At 40.3% G+C, this 26,625-nt stretch overlaps 1 protein-coding gene across 2 annotated transcripts in view; it reads left to right on the forward strand.

Moving 5' to 3' along the window:
• The window catches only part of SNTG1 (syntrophin gamma 1), a 188,126-nt gene that overhangs the window by 38,204 nt on the left and 123,297 nt on the right, over positions 1–26,625 (forward strand). For both annotated transcript variants that reach the window (XM_024742651.1, XM_024742652.1), the window contains exons 4-6: positions 2,893–2,950; positions 3,771–3,814; positions 3,908–3,949. In XM_024742651.1, coding sequence (XP_024598419.1) covers positions 2,893–2,950; positions 3,771–3,814; positions 3,908–3,949 — 144 coding nt within the window. The remainder of the gene's footprint in view (positions 1–2,892; positions 2,951–3,770; positions 3,815–3,907; positions 3,950–26,625) is intronic.

Below are 26,625 nucleotides of genomic sequence, written 5' to 3' on the forward strand. Positions count from 1 at the left end.
CGCTCAGACAGGAGCGGGTTAAAGAAGCCGCTGATTCGGGGGCTCTGGCTCACTCAGGCCGGGGCGAGGGAGGGGCATGGAGTGCGGGGCAGGCCTGCAGCGGCAGAGGCTGGCGTGACGTTGCCCCAGCCTGAGGTGTGCCGTGCATTCTCCCGGGGAAGTCGTCCCTGGATCCCGGGACCCTGGCAGTGGCGGGCTGCACAGGCTCCGCAGAAGGGGGGCATAGATAGTGACCTGTGCTCGCACACAGGCTTCTTGGTGGCGGCAGCAGCAGCCTTAGCGTCTCATGCCCGTCTCTGGTGTTTGCCCTGATAGCGGCGGCTCGCGCCCGTCTCTGGAGCTTGTTTAGGCGGTGCTCTGAATCCCCTCTCCCTGCGCACCCCAAAACAATGGTCTCTTGCCTCTTCGGCAAGTCCAGGCTTTTCCCCAGAGTGCCTCCTGGCTAGCTGTGGCGCACTAGCCCCCTTCAGGCTGTGTTCACGCCGCCAACCCCAGTCCTCTCCCCGGGATCCGACCAAAGCCCGAGCCTCAGCTCCCAGCCCCGCCCGCCCCGGCGGGTGAGCAGACAGGCCTCTAGGGCTGGTGATTGCCGGTCAGCACCGATCCTCTGTGCGGGCATCTCTCCGCTTTGCCCTCCGCGCCCCTGTTGCTATGCTCTCCTCCGCAGCTCTGAAGGGTCCTCCCTCCGCCACCCGCAGTCTCCGCCCACGAAGGGACTTCTAGTGTGTGGAAACCTTTCCTCCTTCACGGCACCCTCCCAGAGGTGCAGGTCCCGTCCCTATTCTTTTGTCTCTGTTTTTTCTTTTTTCTTTTGCCCTCCCCAGGTATGTGGGGAGTTTCTTGCCTTTTGGGAAGTCTGAGGTCTTCTGCCAGCATTCAGTAGGTGTTCTGTAGGAGTTGTTCCACATGTAGATGTATTTCTGATGTATTTGTGGGGAGGAAGGTGATCTCCATGTCTTACTCCTCTGTGGTCTTGAAGGTCTCCCTCTGCAAAGTACTTTAAAGAATGAACAATTTTACAGGACTTCCCTGGTGGTCCAGTGGTTAAGATTTGCCTTCCAATGCAGGGGGTGTGGGTTCAATCCCTAGTCAGGGAGCTAAGATCCCACATGCCTCGGGGCCCAAAGCACAAAACACAAAACAGAAGCAGTATTGTAACAAATTCAATAAAGACTTTAAAAATGGTCCACATCAAAAAAAATCTTTAAAAAATTGTTTTTAAAAAAAAGAATGAACAATTTTAGGTCTGGAAAAGTTTTAGACTTCATTTATTCATTCACTCATTCACTCAACAAACATTTCAAAGCTTAAAAAAGAATCATTATTCCAGGCACTGACATTACATCAATGCAGGAAACAAATAACCAAAATAAATAAGTAAATAAATCTGTTGTGCTTGTGGAACTTGCTTTGTGGTTAGGAGAAAGAAAACAAATAATGTATGTAGGAAAGGTGTAAGATTGTAGTAGGTAAGAAGCTAATAAGTATAAGGGGGAAAGATAAAACAGAATGCAGGGATTGGGAACTTGGAACCCTAACTGGTAAACATGAAGGGCCTTGGATTCTGTTCCGGGTTTACTGTGCCAACAAAGCACTCCTTTTGTACTGCACCCTCAGTCCCAATCCTGTGCTCTGATCAGATGAGAGATTGTCTTGGACAGGATCAGGGCTTGTTATGGACACAAACACAGAATGCAAGAGCAGAATCAGAAGCCAAGGAAGCTTATGCCAGAGACCTTCTGCACAGACTTAGTGAGGGTGGGTGGGTGAATGCCAGGTTGGTGGGAAATGGTGAGAACAGGAGATTCAGGGGTGGGTTTGAATTTCATCCTGGGTAAGACAGTTTTCAGTATTTTATTTATCACGTGTCTTCTTAATATCCCAGAAGTAGAAAGGACTACTTGCCAAGAAAAGCTTGAAAGCCACTACTGTTCTCTACAACTACTGCCTATCTTGTATTTAAATATATTGACAACTGAGTGCTAAAAATGGACATTCATGGGAAAAAATGTCTGTTCTAAAATAATTTTTGTCCTTGAAGGAAAAAAGGCTTAGGAGGTTTACTAATTCTGAAGCTACAGAAACCCCATGGAAATTTAGATTATCTTTTCAACTACCCATGTTAAAAGTGCTGTACTTGTTTTCTACATGAAATCTTATTCTTTGATGCACTTACTTGAGTTTTCAACTATTGCTTTCAACGTTCTCAAATCTGTTATATAAAAACCATAAGTTTATGCAGTTACTTCAGGGATTTATTTTATTTCCGTCCACATAAGTTTAGCTTACTTATTTTTCTTTATTTTTTCTATCTTATTTGGTCAATTAGACAAAGCACTGTTGCAATATTCTTGTCAGTTTACTGTATTCTGTTAATTGTTTACTATGCACTTTCACACAAAGAGGAATATAATGACCCCTTCCCCATCAGGCATATACACAGTCTGTTTTTTTGTACCAATTTGTGTATGTAGTCTCTCCAGCCATGCAGCATCCAAAGGGGCCCTTGCTTGGTCCCCAGCATAGAACAACTTAGCCAGATAATGGAAATACATAATTATCTACTGTTTGGAACCCTAAGTATGAATTTCTACAATGGGCAGCACTGCTACACATTGGAGGAAATGCCTTCTTAAGGAATCACCAATCTTAATTTAAAAAATTGACATTTTCAAAGTCAACTGCTATTAATTATTGCATGTCACAGAGAAATTCTAAACAGATAAGTTTCTTGGGAGGACAATCTATTTGGTAGAAAAATTCCAGGGGTCTGTTTTAATTCTATTTGGTGTCTATTCACATGCTGTTCGTAACTTGTATAGTTTCCTAACTAAAGGCTGTGTATTTAATTTTTGAGATTAAAAAGCACGATATATGATTTTCTCTTTTCAGGGGGGAGCGGAACATAACATTCCAGTTGTCATTTCAAAAATCTCCAAGGAGCAAAGAGGTAAAGTGTTAAGAGAGCTGTTCTGTGAGTCCTTGTCACTGAGGAAAAAGACGATAGTTAGAATCATAGATTCGTATGGGACTGACCAGCCGGGGTCCCATGACCAGGCAGCAGGTGACGGTTCTGACTCCCGAGTCCAAGTCCTTTACCCGCCCGGCGGGCAGGGAGGGAAGACAGTAGAGCAGGTGGCTGTGTGTGAGCCAGAGACTGCATGACTGCACAGTGTCTCATTAACAAGTAAGCGTAGAAACGGCCCTGATGCTTACAAGTCCCATCAGTTACAGGCAACTCCAGTTATATATATATATTTTTTCAGTTTTCATATGCAATTTAACTCAGCCCTTCATATGAAATTTCATCCAGGAAAAACTCCGAGGATGTAAACCAACTGTTACAATGACCGAAATCACTGAGACAGCCTAGTGTTTAAAAAGAAACGGGGAGCTGATTCCATTGCTGATGGAGTGAACGTCTAGCTCTAAACGTTTTCATAGATGCCTTAGTGCTCTCATAAGAACATGAGAACATTTAGTCCTCCACCCAGAAGTGTGGCCAATTTCTGGCAACTAAGATCTAAAATGATAGAATGAAACAGAACTGTCACAGCATGTGTTTCAGTTCGGCTCATGTTTCAATCATAGGAGTTGAATCATGTGATTGTTTTTGCATTTCTATGACCTGTGGATCTTTTAAGATGCTACCCATATAAAACATTTCATTTTTTCCCTTTTATCAGTTTTGACTTTATTTAATTAAAAACTCTTTCATCTGTGTGAAGAAAGTAGACGATGCATAATCAATTGTCCTTCTCCATTCACAGCTGAGCTCTCAGGACTGCTCTTTATTGGGGACGCAATTCTGCAGGTATACACCTTACCATTATTTTCCACGTGCACCCAAAACATGAGGTCAATTCACAATATACCACATGAAGCTGTGTCTCTCTTTCCATTGCAGATAAACGGGATTAATGTGAGGAAATGCAGACATGAAGAAGTGGTGAGTTTTCTTTACTTTTTCCTAATATCATAATTTTCCCCATGTGCAAATGAGGATTTAGGGCATTGCTAAAAACGTTTCATTGTATTCATTAGGAAACATGATGCTGGTCCAGTGCGCTGTCAGACTTTCGGATAATCTCTTACTTGGTGTTTGGGGGTTTTTTTGTATATTAGAAACAGATCAGTGAGTATCACTAAGGAAAAAAATGTAATTCAAAGAAATACAGCTGTTTGCTATGTTTTCCAGTTTTCAGTTAATTCCTACTAGTCCGTGCCCACTAAGTGCATCTCTAGGTGAAATATATCTCTGAATCTTTGCAAATGTTTAGAAGCTTATAAACAATAAAATTTATGTTTGTAAAATTTCATCTAGTAGCTGGGGCAATGGGAAGAGCATGTAAAGACCGTGTGTGTGTGTGTGAGAGAGAGAGACAGAGAGACAGAGAGAGAGACAGAGAGACAGACAGAGACAGAGACGACATTTAGAGACACTTCATCTCAAGGTTCACAGGTTCGGCTCACTAGACAGCTACACAGAAAGATCAGCAGTGTTTACTGTGGTATTTTCTTGGATGTTGGTAATGTGCAGATTTGAAGCCCGGCTTCAGATCCTTTAATTCACTCAGCTTATGTGACCCAGGAATTTGTATTTTTAACAACGGGCCCAGCAGTTTCACTGTCAGCGGCCTCTAATCTACACCTTGGGAGAAGCTGGAAGGTTGAGCAGCTTCTGTGGAGCTGAGGGAGGACATAAAAAATGATGCAGAAAAGTGATGCAGGCCGGTGTCGGGCGTTTGGGAAATGTTTTTCACAGCTAATTCAATAACATTCATAGAACCTTCACTGAATCTCCGTATCAGCTCACAGGGGAAAGGAGAGAGGAGAAAATGTGCCTAAAGGTTTGTACTCAAGGGTCAAACAAAATGAAAATACCGTAAACCTTTGGCTTCTCGCGGCTCCAGTTCACTTGGTTTGTGAAGACGTTGCCCTGCTACAATTTGGAGAAAACTCTTCTGACATGTTTACATATTTCAGGCCTCAAAGAGGCAACTCCGAGCATCTGAAAAGCCCCAGCTCCACAAGCAGAGCTGTTGGAGAGCGTTCTCTGTGGGACAGGCAAGGTGTGTCCATATTCATGGCTCGGTTTTTCTCTCAAAAATCCTACTTGATTTTTGAAAAATCACCCCGTGGTGAACCTCGCATAAAATATACGTACTTCAAATCTCAGGCTTATGTCAAATAGGTACAGGGAAAAGCAATATTTGAGAACAGAGTTTTAGACAAATGAGAAGAAGCACATCACAGACTACTCGGTTCTGAATATACACAGATTTCAAATACAGCCCTGTAAGCAAAGATATTTTAACTTTAGTCTTTTTTCAAGAGTACAACGTGATTTTAAATTCATTGTCCAGGGAGCAAAAACAAGTGCATTCTCTTCCAAAACCGCACGCTGTTCCATGGAGTCCTGTTTGCAATTTGCCCTTCAGAGGCAAGCAGCAAGCTTACACTTACTGTGATGAGGCTTTGATTAAACAGATCCACGTGGCATGAAAGATTAGAACGCGCTAATCACGCCACTTCCGAATGGTGTTGATTCTGTTTCAAAGAAGAGGGATTTAAGATTGTATTGCAAATTGCACGGGGCCCTTCACAACAAACTTTTACTCTTTTGAGAGGTTTAACCGCATCAGCTTTGAAGTGTAGGTGGTGATACTCTTATTTGCTTCCAATCTTTCACTTTGCAACAGTGATTAGGTGCTTTTGTCTTCACTGCTAATTATCTAAGCAAACAGACTGACTTACACCTCAGTGGGACCGAGATATTAATTAAATGTTTAAGAAGGGACTTACATGGGCAGAAAAGGTCACCGCAAGCTCAGAGGTGTAGATGGTTTTAAGTACCATGCTGACGGACCGCATTCCTCATTCCAAGTCAGGGCCCCCAGAGGCCCAAATTCAGAAAGCAGCCTCGGAAGGTATGACAGTAGGTTGTTTGTGCCTGTGACTTTCTTTCATTCACCTACACTATTCACTGCCATTGTTAGAAGTCTGCATCATTCGTAGATGCCGTCAAGGATGTATAGCCGTAGCTTCTGTGGTGGAGCTAGCTACAGCCTTGATCTGTGTGGCCGGGGATCCCTGCTCTCCGCTTGGGCGCTCAGTGGACTGTTGTTAACGGATTCTTTAGCTAAATAACTAGAATTAGGTCATCAGGGCATCTGCGTCTGTATGTTTCTCATGTCTGGGTGTGCGGTCATCAATTCTGGGCTTCACCCACACCACCCCGGGCATTCTTCTTGCTAGAAGATTGCGAAGGAAGAAAAGCTACCAGTTTCCTGACCACGAAAGATTAGAGCAGGTGCCAGATTTGAGACCGAAAAAGAGTTTTTTTGTTTTTACGGTCTTATTGATAGAAAACATTAGATAATTAGAAGTGCAAATAACCATCACCCTGATTCTGAGTTTGCGACTTTGAACCAAACTCTAAAATTGTGTAATTTTTACAGGAGCAGAATGAATAGCTCAGATTATGTAAGTTAAAATGATATATTCATGCAATGAAAACAAATTTCGGTAAAAGAAATACAAAATGTTGTTTAATAACATTTTAATTGTTATGATATATGCTTAACTTAATTCAAAATTTCCATTGGAATTTTCTTTTTTAGCTTAGATGAATCAGAAAGTAAAATTACAAGAGTTACATTATATCATCTGAAAATGAGGCATTATTTTATATATTGGAACCATTTAGGACATTTTATGAGTTATCAAGGAACATATTTAGGATGTGATTTGGGAACATAAAGCATTTGAGATCTTGGCAAAACGCTTAAATTGTCATTGAGTAACATATCATGTTTCACCTAACTGCTAACAATTCTCAGTTTGTTTTCAGTTTGGAAATAGGTTTTGAGGTCTAATGGATTAAGATTGTCCTCCAGAATTCTGACTGCAGTGGACTCTTTTTCTTTGAATTAACTACCACAGAGGAAAGCCATACATGAAATCACTTGACTTTTAATATTTCCCACCGGTTTGGGAAGGGTGTTAAATATTGTTTATTGTATCTCTGATTTTAAAAAGTAATAAAATATCTAGAACTTGACTAATTTACATCCTTAGATTCTCATTAACACCCTTAGGAGTTCCTTCTCTGCTGGACCCACAGGTCTGTCCCCTAATTAGGCTATGAATAGAGACAGCGCAGGTGACAAGTTCCTTAACTGCATGCTATTTACTCCTGGCTACTGATTCCCATCACATCCCTATTTGTTGTCTTACACACACTAAAGACCCGCTTCGCAGCGCCCTCGATAATGAGACAAAGCCAGGCCAGATAAAGCCTTCCTTAGTGGAGCACGAGCCAGTTCCCACCCAGAGGAACTTGCAGGGAGGACACACAGCAGAAGGCCCAGGTGGACCCTGTGTACAGAGAAGAGGAAGTGACCGGCGGGTAGAGACAGGCGTGTGGACATCACCACACCCCAACAAAGACGCTGCCCAGTCACTCTGCTGCCCCACAGATCAGAGTGAGAAGGGGAGGTGTGTGTCACCCAGATTCTACAATTCTCACATAGCTGACATTGTACTTTCAGAATGATCAGACGGAAAGGCAAGGAGAAGAAAGTGTCTGAGGATGGAAATGTGAACACCTAAGTTAGAATTTGTGTTATAGGTATTTTCCAGCTGTCTGATGATCATAAAGGGCCTACATTTCTCTGACCCTCATTTTTTATCTGAAAGATGAAGCGTTTGAAATAGATCACTCTTGATGTATTTTGCAGCTCACTCATGAGAAAGTGCCTGGGAATGTGTGTGTTTTTTCTCTTTTTCAATTTTAATATACTTTATCTTTTAGAAGCCTTTTAGGTTTACGAAATAATTGTGCAGGGAGTTTTCTCCCCATCTGGTCTCACACAGAGTGTCCCCTCTTACTAAGACCACAGGCTGCTGTCGACATATCTTATAGTTGGTGAACCCCTACTGATGCATCACTTTTTTTTTTTAACATCTTTATTGGAGTATAATTGCTTTACAATGGTGTCTTAGTTTCTGTTGTGTAACAAAGTGAACCAGCTATACATATACATATATCCCCGTATCCCTTCCCTCTTGCGTCTCCCTCCCTCCCACCCTCCCTATCCCACCCCTCTAGGTGGTCACAAAGCACCGAGCTGATCTCCCTGTGCTATGTGGCTGCTTCCCACTAGCTATCGATTTTACATTTGGTAGTGTATATATGTCCATGCCACTCTCTCACTTCGTCCCAGCTTACCCTTCCCCCTCCCCCTGTCCTTAGGTCCATTCTCTACATCTACGTCTTTATTCCCATCTTGTCCCTAGCTTCTTCAGAACCATTTTTTTTTTTTTAGATACCATATATATGTGTTAGCATACGGTATTTGTTTTTCTCTTTCTGACTTACTTCACTCTGTATAACAGACTCTAGGTCCATCCACCTCACTACAAATAACTCGATTTCGTTTCTTTTTATGGCTGAGTAATATTCCATTGTATATATGTACCACATCTTCTTTATCCATTCATCTGTTGATGGACACTTAGGTTGCTTCCATGTCCTGGCTATTGTAAATAGAGCTGCAGTGAACATTTTGGTACCTGACTCTTTTTGAATTATGGTTTTCTCAGGGTATATGCCCAGTAGTGGGATTGCTGGGTCGTATGGTAGTTCTATTTTTAGTTTCCACACCCAGTTTTCCCCATTATTAACATCCCACATTGTTACATTACATTTCTTACAAGGAATAAACCAGTACTGATAGGTTATTATTAACAAAAGTCTACACTTTATTCAAATTTCTTTAGTTTTTACCTAATACTTCTTTTCCTGTCCCAGGATCGCATCCGGATTACACATCACATGTAATTATGTCTCCCTTGGCTCCTCTGGGCTGTAATAGTTTCTAGGACTTCTTTTTTGATAACTGTTACACTTTTGAGGGGGACTGGACAGGTATTTTGCGGGCTGAATCTCGATTTGGAATTTTCCGATTTTTTTTGTGCTTAGACTGGGCTTATGTGTGTTGGGAGGAAGATGACAGAGGCACAGTGCCCGTCTTATCATGTCTTATCACGTGTACCTGCCGTCATGACTGCATCACCAGCACCTGGATGAGGAAGGGTATGCCAGGTTTCTTTCTTTTTTTTTTTTTTTTTTTGCGGTACGCGGGCCTCTCACTGTTGTGGCCTCTCCCGTTGCAGAGCACAGGCTCCGACGCGCAGGCTCCGCACGGGCCCAGCCGCTCCGCGGCACGTGGGATCTTCCCGGACCGGGGCATGAACCCGTGTCCCCTGCATCGGCAGGCGGACTCTCAACCACTGCGCCACCAGGGAAGCCTGTCTGCCAAGTTTCTTACTCTGTGGTTCTTGTTCCCTTTCCATGCTGTGCTCCTTGGAAGGAGCTCCTACATTTAGTGGGGAATATGCTCTACCTCCACAGGGGTGGACTCTCTGCCTACGTTCCCTGGAATTCTGCTACGTAGGAGATTCGTCTGTACACCTCAATTTTTCAGACAGATCAGTGTGGACTGTGGATACTTCTTTTATACTCTGGGCTGTAAGCTCTTTCACTTGATTTTAATGTTGCTTTGAAAAGTCCTTGGGATTTTTTTTTTTTTTGGGGGGGGGAGCACTTTCTCAGTCTCTGGCACTGAAAGGTGTTTCAGGCTCATCTTGTACATTTCCTGCCACTCCAGGAATCAGCAATTCCTCCCAGAGGCCCTGCTTTGCTTTGTTAGAGAATGTTTGAGAAACCACATTCTGGGAGCTGGTGTGCTCATTGCTTGTGGAGTAGCTGTGTCTTCTAGGCCCCTCAGCTCACAGAACAGGAGGCGTGTGTGTGTGTGTGTGTGTGTGTACAGAATTGCTCACATACCTACTCTGTACCTACATTAAGCTAAACGTGAGTTTACGTGGCTGCCGCTAAGGGAACCCGTCATCACACAGACAGTCCTAGCCTCCTCCCCTTGCTTATGTGTAGCCTCCCACCAACAGATGCTACACCATCTGCCATCTGCTTGTTTAATTGTTCTAATCCAGTACATATGTACAGCAGGATCAGGACAGTTAATCCACTCCCTAGTGGGAAGATTTGACTAGGTAGAGGATTGACGTACTGTTCTTTTTAGCCTTTAGTCTTGCAGATTTCATAAACTTCCAGATTCACTCAGGTCAGTTCCACTCTCCTGAGCCCTTCAGTGAGGTTGTTTCAGACGTTCGTAATACATTCAGACTCTCTTGTCATATCCTGCATTCAATTGTGATATCCCTTAACCTCCAAAATGATTTTTTTTAAAGATTTGCACACATTAAGGCTCACTCATCTTTTAGCTGCAAATTCTACAGGTTTTGACAAGTGCATAATACCATGTATCCACCATTATGGTGTCCTACAGAAGAGTTTCACTGCCCTAAGAAAATCCTCTTCAGCTATTTCCTCCCCACATCGTGGTCCTCTAGAAATGACCATTTCACTGTCTGTATAGTTTTGCCTTTATCAGAATGTCATATAATTGAAATCACAGAGAATGTAGCCTTTTCAGAATGGCTTCTTTCACTTAGCAACGTGCGTTTAAGAATGATTCATGTCTTTTAGCTCTTGATAATCTATTTCTTTTTGAGCACTGAATAATATTTCATGGTCCAGACAATGGAATATTAAGCAACTTCACTACAGTTTTATAAAAAATCTATTTACCTATTGAAGGACATTGTGCTTACTTCCAGTTCGTGGTGATTATGAATAAAGCTGTTATAAATATTTGCAGGCAGGTTTTTGCATGGACATACGTTTTAAATAAATTGAGTATAACTTAGGAGGTGTAGTGCTGAATTATATGGTAAGATTATAGTTAGTTTACAAGAAGCTGCCAACCTGTCTCCCAAAACGGCAGTACCATTTTGCACATCCACTAGCAATAAAGGAGAGCTCCCGTTGCTCTGTGTCCTTACCAGCAATTGGTACTTTCCGTTTTGTGGATTTGAACCATGTGTACAGTGGTATCTCATTGCTATTTTAATTTACAATTCCTTAATGACAGATGATGCTGGGCATATGTTCATATGCTTATTTTCCCTCTTTGTATTTTCTTTGGTGATGTCTAGTCACATACCTTGCCCATTTTTAAATTCAGTTGTTTGTTTTCATATTGTTGAACTTAACAAAGTTCTTTATATATATATGTTGGAGATAGCTCCTCGTTTGTATTGGCTACCACATCAAATATATGTTTTAAAAATATTTTCTCCCTCTCTGTGAATGGGTTGCCTTTTAATTTTCTTTAAAAGTAGACTTTGCAGAACAGAACTTTTTTTTTCTCTTTATTAATTTTATTTATTTATTTATTTTGACTGCGTTGGGTCTTCGTTGCTGAGCGCAGGCTTTCTCTAGCTGCGGTGAGTGGGGGCTACTCTTCGTTGCGGTGCACGGGCCTCTCATTGAGGTGGCTTCTCTTGTTGTGGAGCACGGGCTCCAATAGTTGCAGCACACGGGCTCATTAGTTGTGGCGCATGGACCTAGTTTCTCCACGGCATGTGGGATCTTCCCGGACCAGGGCTTGAACCCGTGTCCCCTGCACTGGCAGGCAGATTCTTAACCACTGCGCTACCAGGGAAGCCCAGAACAGAACTTTTTAATTGTAATAAAGTCCAACGCATGAATTATTTCATGGCCATTAAGATGGCTTTATTTCCTTCTTTAAGTCAATGTAACTTTATTTTTTCATTATTGTCATATTGCAGTAGCCTGGACTTCCAGCGTAACTTGAATATTCATTGTGAGAAAATACGTCCTTTCCTTGTTCCTGGTCTCAGTGGGAACGGGTCTGGTTTCTCATCATTAAGTGTGATATGAGCTCTGGGTGTTTTGTAGACGTTCTTTATCAAGTTGAAGAAGTTCCCCTATATTCCTACTTTGCAGGCAGTTTTAATCATGGATGTATGTTGAGTTCTTTCAAGTGCTTTTTCTGCATCATTTGATATGACCATACTTGTTTTGTTCTTTAAACATTTGATGCATAGATTACATTGATTGAATTTACAATATTGAATCATCCTTGCTTACCTGGAATAAGCCCACCTGGTTGTGATATATAATTCCTTTTATACATTACTGGGTTTGATGTGCTAGTAACTTTTTGAAGGTCATTGCATAAATTCTGATAAGATATATTGGTCTTAATTTTGTTTTTCTGTAATGTTTTTAAAATCGCTTTTGGTATTAGGATAATGCTGGCATCAAAGAATGACTTAGAAAGTGTTGCCTCTGCCTCTATATTCTAGACAAGACTGTGGAGGATTGGTTCCGTTCCTTCATTAAATATGTGACAGAACACACCAGGAAAACTTTCTAGTTTAGGTGGTTTTTTGGGTTCAATTTATTTAATACATATAAGCCATTTCAGAATATCGATTTCTCCTTGTGTGAGTTTTAGTAGCTGTGTCTTTCAAAGAATTGATCCATGTCACCGAGGTTACCAAAGCTGTGGGCATAGAGCTGTTGATAGTATTCTACTATGAGCCTTTTCTTAATGTCCATGGGATCAATCGTGATGACCCCTCTTTCATTTCCAATATTGGTAATTTGTATCTTCTCTATTTCTTGATTAATCCGGTTAGAGGTTTATCGGTTTTTATTTATCACTTCAAAGGACAGGTGCTCAGTGTCATTGACTTTTCTCTGTTGTTTTTGTTTGTTTTCCATTTCACTAATTTCCTGTGTGACTTTATTATTTGTTTTCTTCTTTGTGCTTGGGGCTTTGACTGCTCCACGTTTTCTGTTTCCTATAGTAGAAGCTTAGATCATTGACTTTAATCATCTTTTTGAATACATGCATTTAATGGCATAAATTTTTCTCTAAGCACAGCTTCCCACAAATTTTGAAGAGTTCTATTTCATTTTTATTTAGTTCAAAGTATTTTTAAATTTCTCTCCAAACTTCTTCTTTGACTCCTGTGTTATGTAGAAAGGTATTCTCCAAATATCTGGGGGACTTTCAAGCTATCTTTCTGGTACTGACTGCTAGTTTAAATTCCTTGTTGTCTGGGGGCCTAGTTTATATGATTTGTATTCTTTTTGATTTGTTAAATTTTGTGTCTGGCCTAGAATCTGGTCTATCTTTGTGAATTTTCCGTACAAGCGTGGGAGGAATATGCATTTTGCTGTTTTTGGACAGAGTGTTCTGCAAAAGATAGGAGTCCCTCCTTATCTGCGGTTTCACTTTACTTGGCATCAGTGACCCAAGGTCAACCACAGTCCAAAAATATTAACTAAAAGATTCCAGAAATAAGCAATTCCTAGGTTTTCAACCACACATCATTCTGAGGACAGTGATGAAATCTCGCTATGTCAGCTCCGTCCTCATAGGAAGGGAATCATCCCTCCATCCGTGTTCCACTTCAGTCACTCTGCAGTCGCGGGGGTAGCAGGCCGACTCCCGGGGTCACAGCGCTTGGGGTCAGGCGACCTTTCTCCTACGTAATAATGGCCCAAAGGGCAGGAAGAATGATGCTGGCAGTTCGGATACGCCAAAGAGAAGCTGTGAAGTGCTTCCTTTAGGTGAAAAGGTGAAAGTTCTCAACCTCATAGAGGGCGGTAAGGACTCTCCCACCCGTGAACCTGTGAAGAGGGAAAAGGAAATGTGTGCTACCTGTGCTGCTGCGTCTGGAGCTGCACAAGTTACAGTCAGTGTGTGATGAGTGCCTAGTTAAGATGGAAAAGGCTTTTCATTTGCACAGGAAGGTATTTTGAAAGAGAGAGGCCACGGTCGCCTAACTTTTATGGCAGGATATTATTCTAGTTGTTCTATTTTATTATTAGTTACTGTGCCTCCTTTATAAATTCAGCTTTATCACAGGTATGTATGTACAGGAAAAGACATCGTATATACAGGGTTCGGTACCACCCAGGGTGTCGAGCATCCCCTGGGGATAAGGGAGGGCTGCTGTGAGCCAGTTTGAAGGATAGCGCTGTTTACTTCAACTGTGTCCTCACCGAATCACTGCCCGTCTGAACTCACAATTCTTGAAAGAGGGCTGTTGAGGTCCACACCTCCAGTAGTGGAGATGTCCGTTTCTCCTTTCAGTTCTTTCAGTTTTGGCCTCATGTGTTTTGATATTTTGTTGTTAGGTGTTTACATACCATTGGAGATTCTACCATTTTATTACTATTTATTTCCTCACTTTAACCTGGATAATTTTTCTTGTTCTCAAGTCTGCTTTGTGTGTAGTTGATATGTCTCCTGCAGCTATGTTGGTCAGCGTTAGCAAAATACATTTTTCTATATGCCTTTACCTTAAACCTATCAGTCTTCATATTAAAATGTTGCATGTTTTTTGTAGAACCTAGAGTTGGGTCTTTTATATCCCATTGACAATTTCTGTTTTATAATTGAGATATTTAGACCATTCAAATATAAAGTAATTACTGATAAACCGAATTAATATCCACCATGTTTAAAACACTTTTCTATTTGTTGCATATTTGTTCTTTGTTTCTCCCATCACCACCCTAATTCTTTTTTGACTTCCTTGGTTTAAATTAAGCTTTTTGTGTAAAAGAGTCCATTATATCTCTTATCTTATTGTATCAATTATACTTTAAAAAACAATTAGTGTTTGACTTAGAGTTTCCAATATACATTTAAAATGAATCCACATGCACTTTCAAAGAGCCCTGTACTGCTTCTTGCATAACTCAGGTACCTAATAGCAGAATATTCCTGATTTATCTTTCTCATATATTACGGACATTGCTGTCATTCATAGCACTTACCTGTGTTCTTCAATAAAACCAGATATTGTTACTATTATTATTTTAAACTAAAACTTGTTTCCTATCAAGCAAGAATAAGAAAAATAAAATATTTTACTTTCATTTATTCCTTCAGCTCTTGCTTTCCTTATGTTGATCTGAGTGTTGACATATTTTCCTAAACCCTAAAGAAATTCTTATAACACTTCTTGCAGTACAGGGCTTCTGGTAAGGCACTCTCCGTAGCTGTGTATCTGATACATTTTTTATTTCTCCACTTTAGAAGAATAATTTCACAAGATATAGAATTCTGAGTGTATGCTTTTCTATTTCAACACGTTGCCTATTTCACTTCACTCTCTTCTTGATTTCAAGATTTCTGATAAGTCAGCTGTAATCCTAATCCATGTTCCACTATAGGTAAATTTTCCCCCAACTCAATGGCTTATTTCAGCATTTTTTCTTTGTCTTTGATTTTCTGCAGTTTGAGTTTCTGTAGTAAGTACCCAAGAGAAATAGCATATAGCCACACAAAAACCTGTACACAAATGTTCGGGGCAGCACAATTCATAGTAGCCAAAAAGCAGAAACAACACATTAACTGATGATGGATGAACAAAATGTGGTGTATCCACATAATGGAATGTTATTTGATAGTAAAAAGAATAAGTACTGTTACAGGGTAAAACATGGATGAACCTTGGAAAACACACTAAGTAAAAGAAGCTGTTCACAAAAGACCACATATTGAGTGACTTCATTTGCATGAAATATTCAGGTAGGCAGATCCATAGAGACAGAAAGTACATTAGTGGTTGCCTAGGGCTGGGGCAAGGGGGTCATGGGAAGTGAGTGTGGATGGGTTCAGGGTCTCTTTCGGGTTGGCAGAAAATGTTCTAAAATAAGATCGTGGTGATGGTTACATAGCTCTGTGTATATACTGAAAACCACTGAGGTGTCTATTTTAAATTGGTGAAATTCATGATGTGTGAATAATTTATCAATAAAAATGTCAGATTAAAAAATACATTTTTCAAAAAAAATACATTTTTCAGAAGTCATTGAGTATGGTTTAAATGTGGTTTTAACACTTTACTTAATTTCATTTCATTTAACTTTTTGTGGTAAAATAAAAGGCAAATAAAGAAAACCACATACAACAAGTGTATAGCTTGGTGAAAATTTTTGAGGCAAATAAGCTTTTAATCATTTCTACGCCAAGAGATAGAATTTCATCCACCTCCCAGAAGGCCACTGTGTACTTTAATCATAGCCTCAATTTCATATTCATCAGTTACTTGAATGACTTTTCTTATATCTCCACACAGTATTGTTTCATTTTGCCTGTTTCTAAAACACTTGCTACATAGTTTAGTTTCTTAATCTCCAGACTTCCTCTGGAATCTCATCTGGAATTTTGAATTTTACTGTTCATTGATAATGGGATACTTTACACAAGGAATGTTAAATACCATCTCTTTACCTTATGTCCTAGAAATACAGCACAACTGTAGTCCTAATTATATCACATGTTAATTAAGCTTTTTGTTCTTATTTAAGTGTAGACTCACATGCAGTTGTGAGAAATGATACAGAGAGATCCTACGTGCACTTTACCCAGTTTCCCCCCAAGAATAACATCTCACACAACAGAACAACATCACAACAGGATACTGACACTGATACAGTCAAGACAAAGCACCTCCATCACCAAGAGGACCCTCCTTTTACCCTTTACGGCCACACCTACTTCCCCCCCTGCCCTCACCTGCTGCTAAACCCCTGGCAACCACTAATCTGCTCTCCATTTCTATAATTTTGTGATTTCAAGAATGTTATAAAGTGGGATCATAAAGTCTAACCTTTTGGAAGTTGTTTTTTTCACTTAGATTTCTCTGGAGATTCATTCAGGGCGTGAAGACTTAGGTTCACATAAAACCCACACATAGATGTTTATAGGGCTGTATTCGTAAGAGCCCAAAACAGGAAACATCTCAGATATCTTTTAATGGTTAAATAAACTGTGTTATATCCATACCATAGACTGCTACTCAGAAAATAACGAGTGAACTGTTGATGCAGCGTGAATGGTTATAGGCCTTTAACATCTATTCAGAATTCCTAGTAGTGCTCGCTTCAGTGTAGAACCATGAACATGCAGACGTTTCTCAGTCCTAGTTAGTGAACGTCAGTGTACAACTTTTCTTCAGTTTTACTGAATTTAGGAAAACAACTGAATATGTAGCACAAGCAGGTTTTATGAACTCAAACCAAAAAAATGTAAGAAAAATGCTGCAAGTAAATTCTTCTGTTGACTTATTGAGTATTCGTTGGCAATACTGATTTTTGGAATTGGGCCAGCATGACTGTTTAATTGTTGACAGAGATTTAAAAGGTAAACCTTAGGGAAGTGGCTTATTCTAAACAAATGTTTCTATTACTTGTTTTACAATTATTCAGCATTCTGAAAATAGGTAGTAATAATAATGTAAGAAATTACAATGAAAATAAGTTGAGAAGTTTTTCTATGTAAGATATATAGATAGACAGATAGATCCAGGGTATGTGTGTATATATTTAAATAATCTCTATTTATGCTACAAGTTTATTTCCCAATATAATGTTACTTTATCTGTAGTATAAGTAGTATAAGTCTCCTTGCTGGGTCTGAACCTAAGCCTGGCAAATAAAATGAGATTTATTAAATTTTTTGATATTTACTTTTTAAAAATGTTTACTGGGAGGAACAGAAAACAGAATTTCAGACAATCATTGTTTTGTTCATTCGAGAATCTTTTGGAGATATTGTAGTGATAGGATAAATCATATATGTGATTGAATTGTATATTTATGGGCTTTTATTTTTCTTGGGTGTGTATTACTATTTCCTTCTTTTTCAAGGTTAACTGGAGTCTATTTGCAAATAGATTCCTTAACATGAAGATATTTATAATATATAACAATATTTAGTTGAGTTTTTGAAAGTAACTTGCATAAGAATATACATATCTTGTCTAAATTACAGTTTAAAAATAAAAATATTGAATATAAAGGCTTAAAAGAGGTTAACTCAAGTGATCATAATTTGGATATGGTATCACAGATGGTATTTATATTCTACTTGTGAACTTTTATAATTTCTAGATTTTCAACAAAAAATGTATAGAAATAATTTTAAGAATTATTTATTTTATAATGACGAGTTACTTAGTCATTTAGTAACAGTATGAACCAAGCAGTGCATCAGGCAATGTCATTACCTCAATTATATAGAAGTCATTACTATTCCACTTCTATCTGTGGGGAAAGTAAGGCCAAAAAACATGGGAGAAATTGGTCCTAATTTGAGTAAAAATTGAGTTTTGGTAGAATTAAGTCAAATCCAGTTCTGACTCCAAAGTTTACGGCCAATGCTCTACAAACATTATTGTCCATATACCTTAATAAATACATGTTTTGAAAAAACGTGATTACCCTAAATTAGAGACAAAACAAAATAAGCATATTTGTTAACAGAAGATTCTCTTCAGAGTGATTTCAATACAAAACTGCCATAGTTTGGAGAGTCGTTAGAAAATACTTCCCCTTAATTATCAATATTTCCGTCACAGATACTTCACATTAACACTTCGAAAAAAGGATTTAAAATGACGTTCAAACTGAAGTTAACTTCAGTTACAATTTAGGTGGAGATGGGATTTTAAGGCCCTAGACATTCTCGTTTTTCCAGTGATATGTCTCTCCCATGCTCACTACGATTTTGAGGTCTAAGGTGTTCCATTGTGAATGTCAGAGACCTATTTACTCATCTCACAGAAGGGAAGTATACAAATGGAAGGGATAAACATTTTATATTGAAGAGATAGAGATACAGATAATTACTTTGCATTATGGAAGAACACTTCCTTTGTCATTCAAGGTTATTAAGTACAGACGTGAATTTTTAAAAATTAAATTATAAACAAATGATTATTAGTTTGTACATTTAAGTACAGAAATTTACACCAATTAATACTCTTCTCTCAATTCCAGCTTGGTCCCTCCATGTGGTCCTTCCATGTGGACATTTCATACTTAACACAGCAACAAAAGTCTGAGTTAACCAAAACCCAGATGAGGGGAAGGAACCCTCCCTTTTGCTCTCCTCATCTCTGTAGATGACACAACTTAGTAATTAGTCTAAAAGGCAAGACACACAGCTTTGATTCTTTTCTTTCCTTTCCCACTCCTCAGCCAGTGGACTCTTCCTCTCAAGTAAATCAAAGCTGTGTTCACCTCTCTCCTGGGTAACCACCTCCTCATGTGTGATGCCGTCATGTTTGTCTGGACTTCCACAGTGGTCTCCTAACTGCCCTCACTACTCCTCTGTGTGCCCACCCTCACCATGAACAACCTGCCGTGCCGGTGGTTCCCCAGCATGCAGGGAAGGAGTGCAAGCCCTTCATCTGGGCTTACGTGAGCTACAGGCTCACCTCTCCAAAACTCATCCGGTACCCCGGTCCCTTTATCCCTCCAAGTGTCAGCCCCACCCCACCCATACTTCCACTGGGCCCTCCCACCCCAGGCTCACAGGCACCCTAGCACCTTTGCCCTGGTCGTGTCTCTGATCGCCTCATGGTTGGGGCATCCTCCTCATTCAGCCCTCAGACTAAAGTTCTGGTCAGAGGCCTACCCTGAGAAGTCACTCACCTATTTGACCCTCTCCACTTGCCATCTGGGGCTGTCCAGCATCACACCAACGTTCCTAGAGGGGGATTTTCCAAGATAATTGGGAACTAGAGCCCTGCTTTCGATAACAAAAGCACAATGGAAGGAATACATATTCCTTCACTCAGTTCCATGGAGAGTAGAATGTAAACCAGTAGACTAATTTTGGCCAAATTGGTGTTCTCACTAAGAAATTTTAATCCCAAGAGCATGCAAGAGAGGTAAAGGTTAGTATGAGATTCTGTTCTGTGACTGAACCATGGTCAAGACTTCAGTGCAATATGTGAATCTCCTCATGTCACCCCTGGTACAAACAGCTTAAACAGTCCATCATCTTAAAATCACATTTTTTGTGTGAAGGCAACTTTGCTCCTTCCTACCTGAGCATGTTTCTCTACCCATCGCTTCAACTTTGTGAGCCGATACCTTCCAACATGCTCATTTCCTGTATGTTTAAAAAATTGTCGTCTATCATGCACAACAAACAAAACTGAATAGAAAACAACAAGATATCACCATAAACCTATTAGAATAACACGACCCAAAAAATCAACAGTACAAAATGCCGGTGAGGATGCGGAACAACAGGAATATTCACTCATTGCTGCTGGGGGTGCAGAATGGTGCAGCCACCGTGACACACTGCTCGATGGTTTGTTACAAAACAAAGCATTCTCATACAACCAAGCATGCACATTCACAAGCGTTTACCCAAGAAAAATGAAAAGATATGTTCACACAAAAATATGTACAGGAAGTTTTAGTGAAGCTTTTATTCTTCATCACCAAAAACCAGAGCCAGTCAACAAGTCCTTCAACATGTGAATGGATAAACAAACTGTCCTACTACCACAAGTGGAATACCCTTCAGTAAGAAAAAGGAATGATTGTCTCAACCAATGCATAAAAAACAATTGACAAGATTCAACACCTTTTCCTGATAAGAATAACAAACTGGGAATAGAAGTAAACTACCTCAACATAATAAATGCTTTATATGAAAAGCCCAGTGTTAACATCATACTCAGTAGAAAAAGACAAAAAGGCTTTTTCTCTAAGATCAGGATAAGAAAAGGATGCCTACTTCTACCACTTCTACTCAGCATAGTACTAAAAGTTTGAGCCATGCAATTAGGCAAGAAAAAGAAAGAAAAGACATTCAAATTAGAAAATAAGAAAAAAGATTATATCTGCTCACAAATGACATGATTTTATTTTTAAGTTATTTTTGGAGAGTTTAAATTTTATTAAAAGGAAAAAGATAATAAACAAACCATCAGGTAAAATATAGAATTACACTGTGCTATGAAACCACTCTTTGTGTAAGCAATTGTTCAGGATTCTGCTACTTCTGAGATTTAGTTGGAAACTTAGGAGTAGAGGGATTGGTAGAGACACTTTTCTTCTGGGCTCCAGCAATACTTTGTCAACTGTGAGTCTTATGGCTCTGGATTATCTACTTAATACAGATGACATAATTTTATATGTAGAAAATGCTAAAGAATTCATTAAAAACTATCGGAACTAATAAAAAATCTCATAAAAGTTATTGGATGCAAAATCAACTCACAAAACTCAGTTGCATTTTTATACACTAAAATGAACAATCTAAAAAGGAAATTAAGAAAATAATTCCATGTATAATAACATCAAAAAGAATAAAATATTTAGGAAAAAAGGGAATCAAGGAGTCAAAAGACTTATATACTGAAGACTACAAAATGTTGCTGAAAGAAATAAAGAAGAAAGAAATGGAAAGACCTCCCATATTCATGAGTTGGAAGATGTAATTTTGTTAATATGTCAACACAACTCAAATCAGTCTACAGATTCAATACAGTCTCTAACAAAATCCCAATGAGTTTTTTTTTTTTTTGGCAGAAATAGAGAAATCCATCAAAGGACCACAAAGATCAAACCATAAAGGGCAATGAATAGCCAAAACAAAATTGTGGGTCTCACACTTTCAAAACTTATTATAAATCTGCAGTAACAAAATTATGTGGTACTGGCATAAAAGCAGATATAAACTGATGGGATAGAACAGAGAGCCCAGAAATAAACCCTCATATGTATGGTCAAATGATTTTGACACAGTTGCCAAGACCAGTCAATGGGAAAAGGACAGTCTTTTCAACAAATGCTGTTGGACCCTTCCCTTTCACGGTATAAAATATTAACTCAAAGTAGACCAAAGATCTTAATGTAAGACCTAAAACTATAAAACTCTTAGAAGAAAACAGTGGAAAAGCTTCAAGGCATTGGATTTGGTAGTGATTTGTTGACTATGACACCAAAAGCACAAGCAACAAAAGGAAAAATAGAGACATACGATGTCATAGAGAGAAAGCTAATCCTGTCAAATGGGGCACCTGAATGAACCTTGAGGACATTATGCAAGTGATGGAAGCCAGACACAAAAGGTTAAATTCTGTAGAACTCCACTCATATGAGGTCTCTAGTGAAGTCAAACTCATAGGAACAGAAAGTAGGATGGTGTTTGCCAGGGGAGGGGCGGGGGAGAGGCAATGGGGAGTTTTTTAGAGAAGACAGAGTTTCACTTTTGCAAGAAGAAAATTTTCTGGAGATCAAAACAATGTGAGCATATGCTTAACACTACTGAACTGTATACTTAAAGGTGGTTAAAATGATAAACTTTAGGTTATGTGTATTTTATCATAATTAAAAATGTAGGGCTTCCCTGGTGGCGCAGTGGTTGAGAGTCCGCCTGCCGATGCGGGGGACACGAGTTCGTGCCCCGGTCCGGGAGGATCCCACATGCCGCAGAGCGGCTGGGCCCGTGAGCCATGGCCGCTGAGCCTGCGCGTCCGGAGGGAGAGGCCACAACAGTGAGAGGCCCACGTACCGCAAAAAAATAAATAAAAGTAAAAGAATGAAGAGGTCACATAAAAATTCAGACTTGAGGCTTTTGCTGAAAAAGTTAGATGCTCTGGCGGCTCTAGGCCTACACATCTTCCCTGTTTTCCACAGTCTCCATCCTTCCTTGCCCGTCCGTTTGCCTGTTCCTTAAATTCGATGGTTATTATCAGCCATTTCATTCTTCTCACCACTGAAGCGTCTTTCTAATCACCAGTTTTGGTGTTTTCTGTTTTGTCTTGCTTTTAAGACTTCTGGGATAATGCCCTTCTCTTTCTCCAAAATGTATATCGTATCCATTCAGAGTATACAGTTGACCCTCGAATGAGGCAGGCAGTTGGGGGCACCTACCTCTCCACCGCCCAGCCCACCCGACCCCCAGCCCCGTGTAGTTGAAATCTGTACTCTGCTCTCTCGGCCTCAGAAACAAAGGAATTGATCAATGACTCGCCCAAGGGCAGGAAGCTGAAACAGTCTGGACAGAATCAGGACTCCAACCCTAGTTCTTTTGTTTCCACATATTGGGATCTCTAGTCAAACACAAACTTTTCCCCACACTTAGTGAATTCAAAGATTGTGAAATGAAAATACAGGTACTATATTTATTGGGAAAAATTTGCATATGTGTGGAGTCGTGCACTTCAGGTATTGTTCAAGGGTCACCTGTATTTTCAAATCTCTCCTCCTTCCTCTTTCTCTGAGTTTCGTCATGTGTTTGTATGGCTGAAGCTTTGGGGATTCATCCTGTGTCAAACAGCCATGTTATTTAAATGTTGGGAGTCCTCCTTCCTTGTCCTGTGGCTCTGAATGTATGTCTGGTCAGATACCTCTATTTCACGGATGTTCCAGATATTTATTGAATAAATCTATTGATAGAGTATTTCTATTATAGAAATATATAGAAGTTCTATCATAAAGTATTTATATGAAATTCTTAATGCTTCAATTAATCGAATTATTTTTTTCTGTTAGCTAACATTTATTAAGTAAATACAAGGTTCCCAGCTCTTCTCTAAGCATTTTACTGAAACTAAAACACTTAATCTTCATAAACTTGTTAGGTAGAAATGACTATTACTGTCATTTCACGGAGGAGAAAGACGTGTGGTAGAGAAATTAAATCAATTGCCCGGGGTTATACAGCTGGTAGATTATGGCAACAGAATTCAAAAGAATGGAACCTACCTCCAGGGTTCAAATTTTAACAAGTGCATGCCATTTAGAGTAAATAGCTTGGGAGTGACTCTCTTATAGTAATCTTTCTTCTGAAGAGGATATAAAAATTAAAGTTCTTGGCTGGTTGTTTTCCTTTTCCTTCCGGAATGTGACAGTTTGGGTGCTGAGGGACTCTCCTAATTATTCAGGGCTCTGATCTGAATGTGAATCTCATCTGATGCTCCACATCTGCCGTGTGTGTCCTGTGCTTTCTCCCCTGCAGCCTCTGGAATGGTTTTCTCGGTGCCTCTCCTCCGCCTGTGTCCCCCGGGGGAACATTCTTGGCTGTTTGCTTTACCCCATCCAGCTCTCCTCCGCCTTCCCAACGTCCCTGATGGTTCACTTACCCTCATCTGCAGAGGCGTGGGATTTGTACACGCTGCTTCTTTGTGACTCACTGCTTCTTTGTGACTCACTGCAGGGCCCCTCCCCCTGCTTCCCCAGCAGCCCGATCCTGAGCGCAGCCCCACTGTGGCTCCTGCGCCCTCAGCATCTCCGCCGCCGTGGTCCTCTGTGGCAGGGTGGCCGTGGAGCTCTGCTGCTGCTGGTCTCCCGACTGCCTCGTTCCTCTGCTGAAAATTTCCCCAAGTCCCTAATTAAATCCCCGTGTCTGAAATACCTAGTTTCTATTGACCAGATCTTGACAATTACAGATATTTATATTTCAGATTTTCCTGGGCTCTTAATAAATGTGGCTCTATTTTTCTTTGGAGAAGTTCAGTAAATGTTTGTTGATTAGGATAATAAATTGCATGAGGAAAAGTTATAAAAATAGATGGATTCCTAACAATGGAGGCTATAAAATAGTAAGACCTTAATCTAACTGAGGAAAGAACACATGTCAAACATCTGGAAATAGAACATTACACCTTGTTTTAACTCACCAGACTCAGCTTCACAAACCCTTGCATCGAACATTCTTAAAGTCACTCTGCACCAACCCCCTGCAGCCTGCCTTCACCCCACGGACACATTTATACTCACTCTGACTGTGGAGTCCAAGTTAGTTTGGCAAATATTATCATATTTTCCTTCCTTGAGGTCTTTTTCCACATGGACAAATGTAACTTTGGGCCACCCCATGGTCAGGTGTGTGCAGCCACCTTTGGGATGGATACAGCCGCTTTCCGTTAACTGACCTGAGATATCTTGAAAATATACAGGAGAGAAATACGTCTACATCCATTGCAGCAGTCGGAGCTGTAGTCTCTGGTTTACTTAAAGTTATTTACTGTTTACCTGGAGAGGCTCCCAGGCGAATGGACAAGTGCCAGACATTACAGCATCATAAAAAAACCAAGCAGTAAATGGAAATGACCTCTTAGTTATTAGCATGAAAATGACTGGATGAAGTGTACTCTTGGCATGAAAATGTTAACATAAAGTTACGAGAAAACATCTACAATATCTAAAGTGTTTCTTTCACGCTGGCTTGATGTTGAAGTTCCGGTCGAAGACGTTTTATATTCTTCATGGAAGTGTGTTTTGATGATCAGATACAGAATATTTTGTGCAGTCTAAGAAAGATTAGGATTTTTTTACTTTCACAACAGAAATCAGCCTGTATTTAACAATAAAAAAAATATTTCGTTGAGGAAATTACAGGTTGTGAAAATGAGGGAACACACAGTTGTTTTTAAAGTGATGTAGCTCAAATACTGTGTGAGGGACACAAAACCATGATTAGCATTATTTTTACTAACAAGTATTGGGTATCCAGTGTACATATCACATCTTTTGGATAAAACAATCATACTAGAAACTCTGTTTCTCCCTGTAAAGAGTTTATCCTTTAAAATGACAACTCCCACAAAACAGAGCCCTAGTAGTTTGAAGGCATACGATATAAGCTACCATACACAGCATACAGTATAAGGCGCTATCAGATGCTACTGAGAGACAATATGTAACATTTGCTTTATTTTGAGATTTTTGTACTTTCTCCCTATAATTACTTATGCTCCATCACTTCAAGGAATGTAAAGTTTATGCTTATTGGGTAGCAAATAACTTTGACCACATCAAATGAAATTCAAAACCTATACTCTTTCCCTTCATTAAACCCACTGAGGTGACACATGAAGGACAAGAGGCTGCACCAGGTCCTCCACTTTGTTACTCTGGACGTAACGTGATGAATCTTAGCAACCCTCCGAGATGTTTCCTCCTCAACGATATGTATCTCCCAGTTGCTTCAAAAAGAGCTGGACGATTTGTTTGGGAGTTTCTTTGGCCAAGCAACGTCAAAGAGAAGGCATGCCTGATTATTCTTAACGGGGCCCTTGACAAGGCACAGCTGCTGTCAGCCAGCGCCATGGTTTCTGCCCAGCGATGAAATGACACGGTATTTCCGTGAACAGAAACCGTGCTGGGCCTAGAGTTCCAGCCCCACGCGGCACAGGCACACTGACCGAGTCTCCCGTTCATGAAGCCCGGGTGGGAACGGTCTACAGCATTGTTGGAGCGACGTCCCCGTCTGGTGATCTGATAGCTGCTGCCCCATCGGTCTCTTCTCCCTACCCGACCTGTGCTGGGCAGGTGCTCTGTCTGGGGACCTGGCTGCCCAGGTTGCTATGACGACAGAGAAATAATAGATGCGGAAGTGAGAGCAGCTTTTCTCCTCCTCTCATTACTGACAAACGTGAACTATTATTCTGCTCGGGACTTCAAATATAACTAAGGCGGGTGGAGTGAGGAAAAGGGGTTTCGACGACACGGGTCTCGGGCAGGGAGCCCGGCATTCCTCACCACCTGCCTTTCAAAGGAAATGCTGGGGAGAATTACAGTCAGTGGTTTTCTCCAACACTGCTTCATTTGAAAGTACGCTTTGCGAGCTCACATGCCCTCAGTGAACCCTCAATCTTCTAAAATCTCTAACTGAACATAAACCATTTCAATTTTATGACTCAAGATTTCTGAAATTGGCATTCACTTACTTGAGTTTATTTAAAGAGGTAGAGCTTAAAGTCCCTGTTAACTCAACCGTTGTTCTGGGGTCACACAAGATACGCAAGATTCCGGACGGCCTCTGACACGATGCAGTTTTAAGACAAGACAGGCACCAAACTATGTTTAACATCTTGTCGTGATCAGCTTAC

This window comes from Neophocaena asiaeorientalis, unplaced genomic scaffold, assembly GCF_003031525.2.
Source record: "Neophocaena asiaeorientalis asiaeorientalis breed wild unplaced genomic scaffold, Neophocaena_asiaeorientalis_V1.1 scaffold226, whole genome shotgun sequence".
In the NCBI taxonomy this organism is placed as follows: domain Eukaryota; kingdom Metazoa; phylum Chordata; class Mammalia; order Artiodactyla; family Phocoenidae; genus Neophocaena; species Neophocaena asiaeorientalis.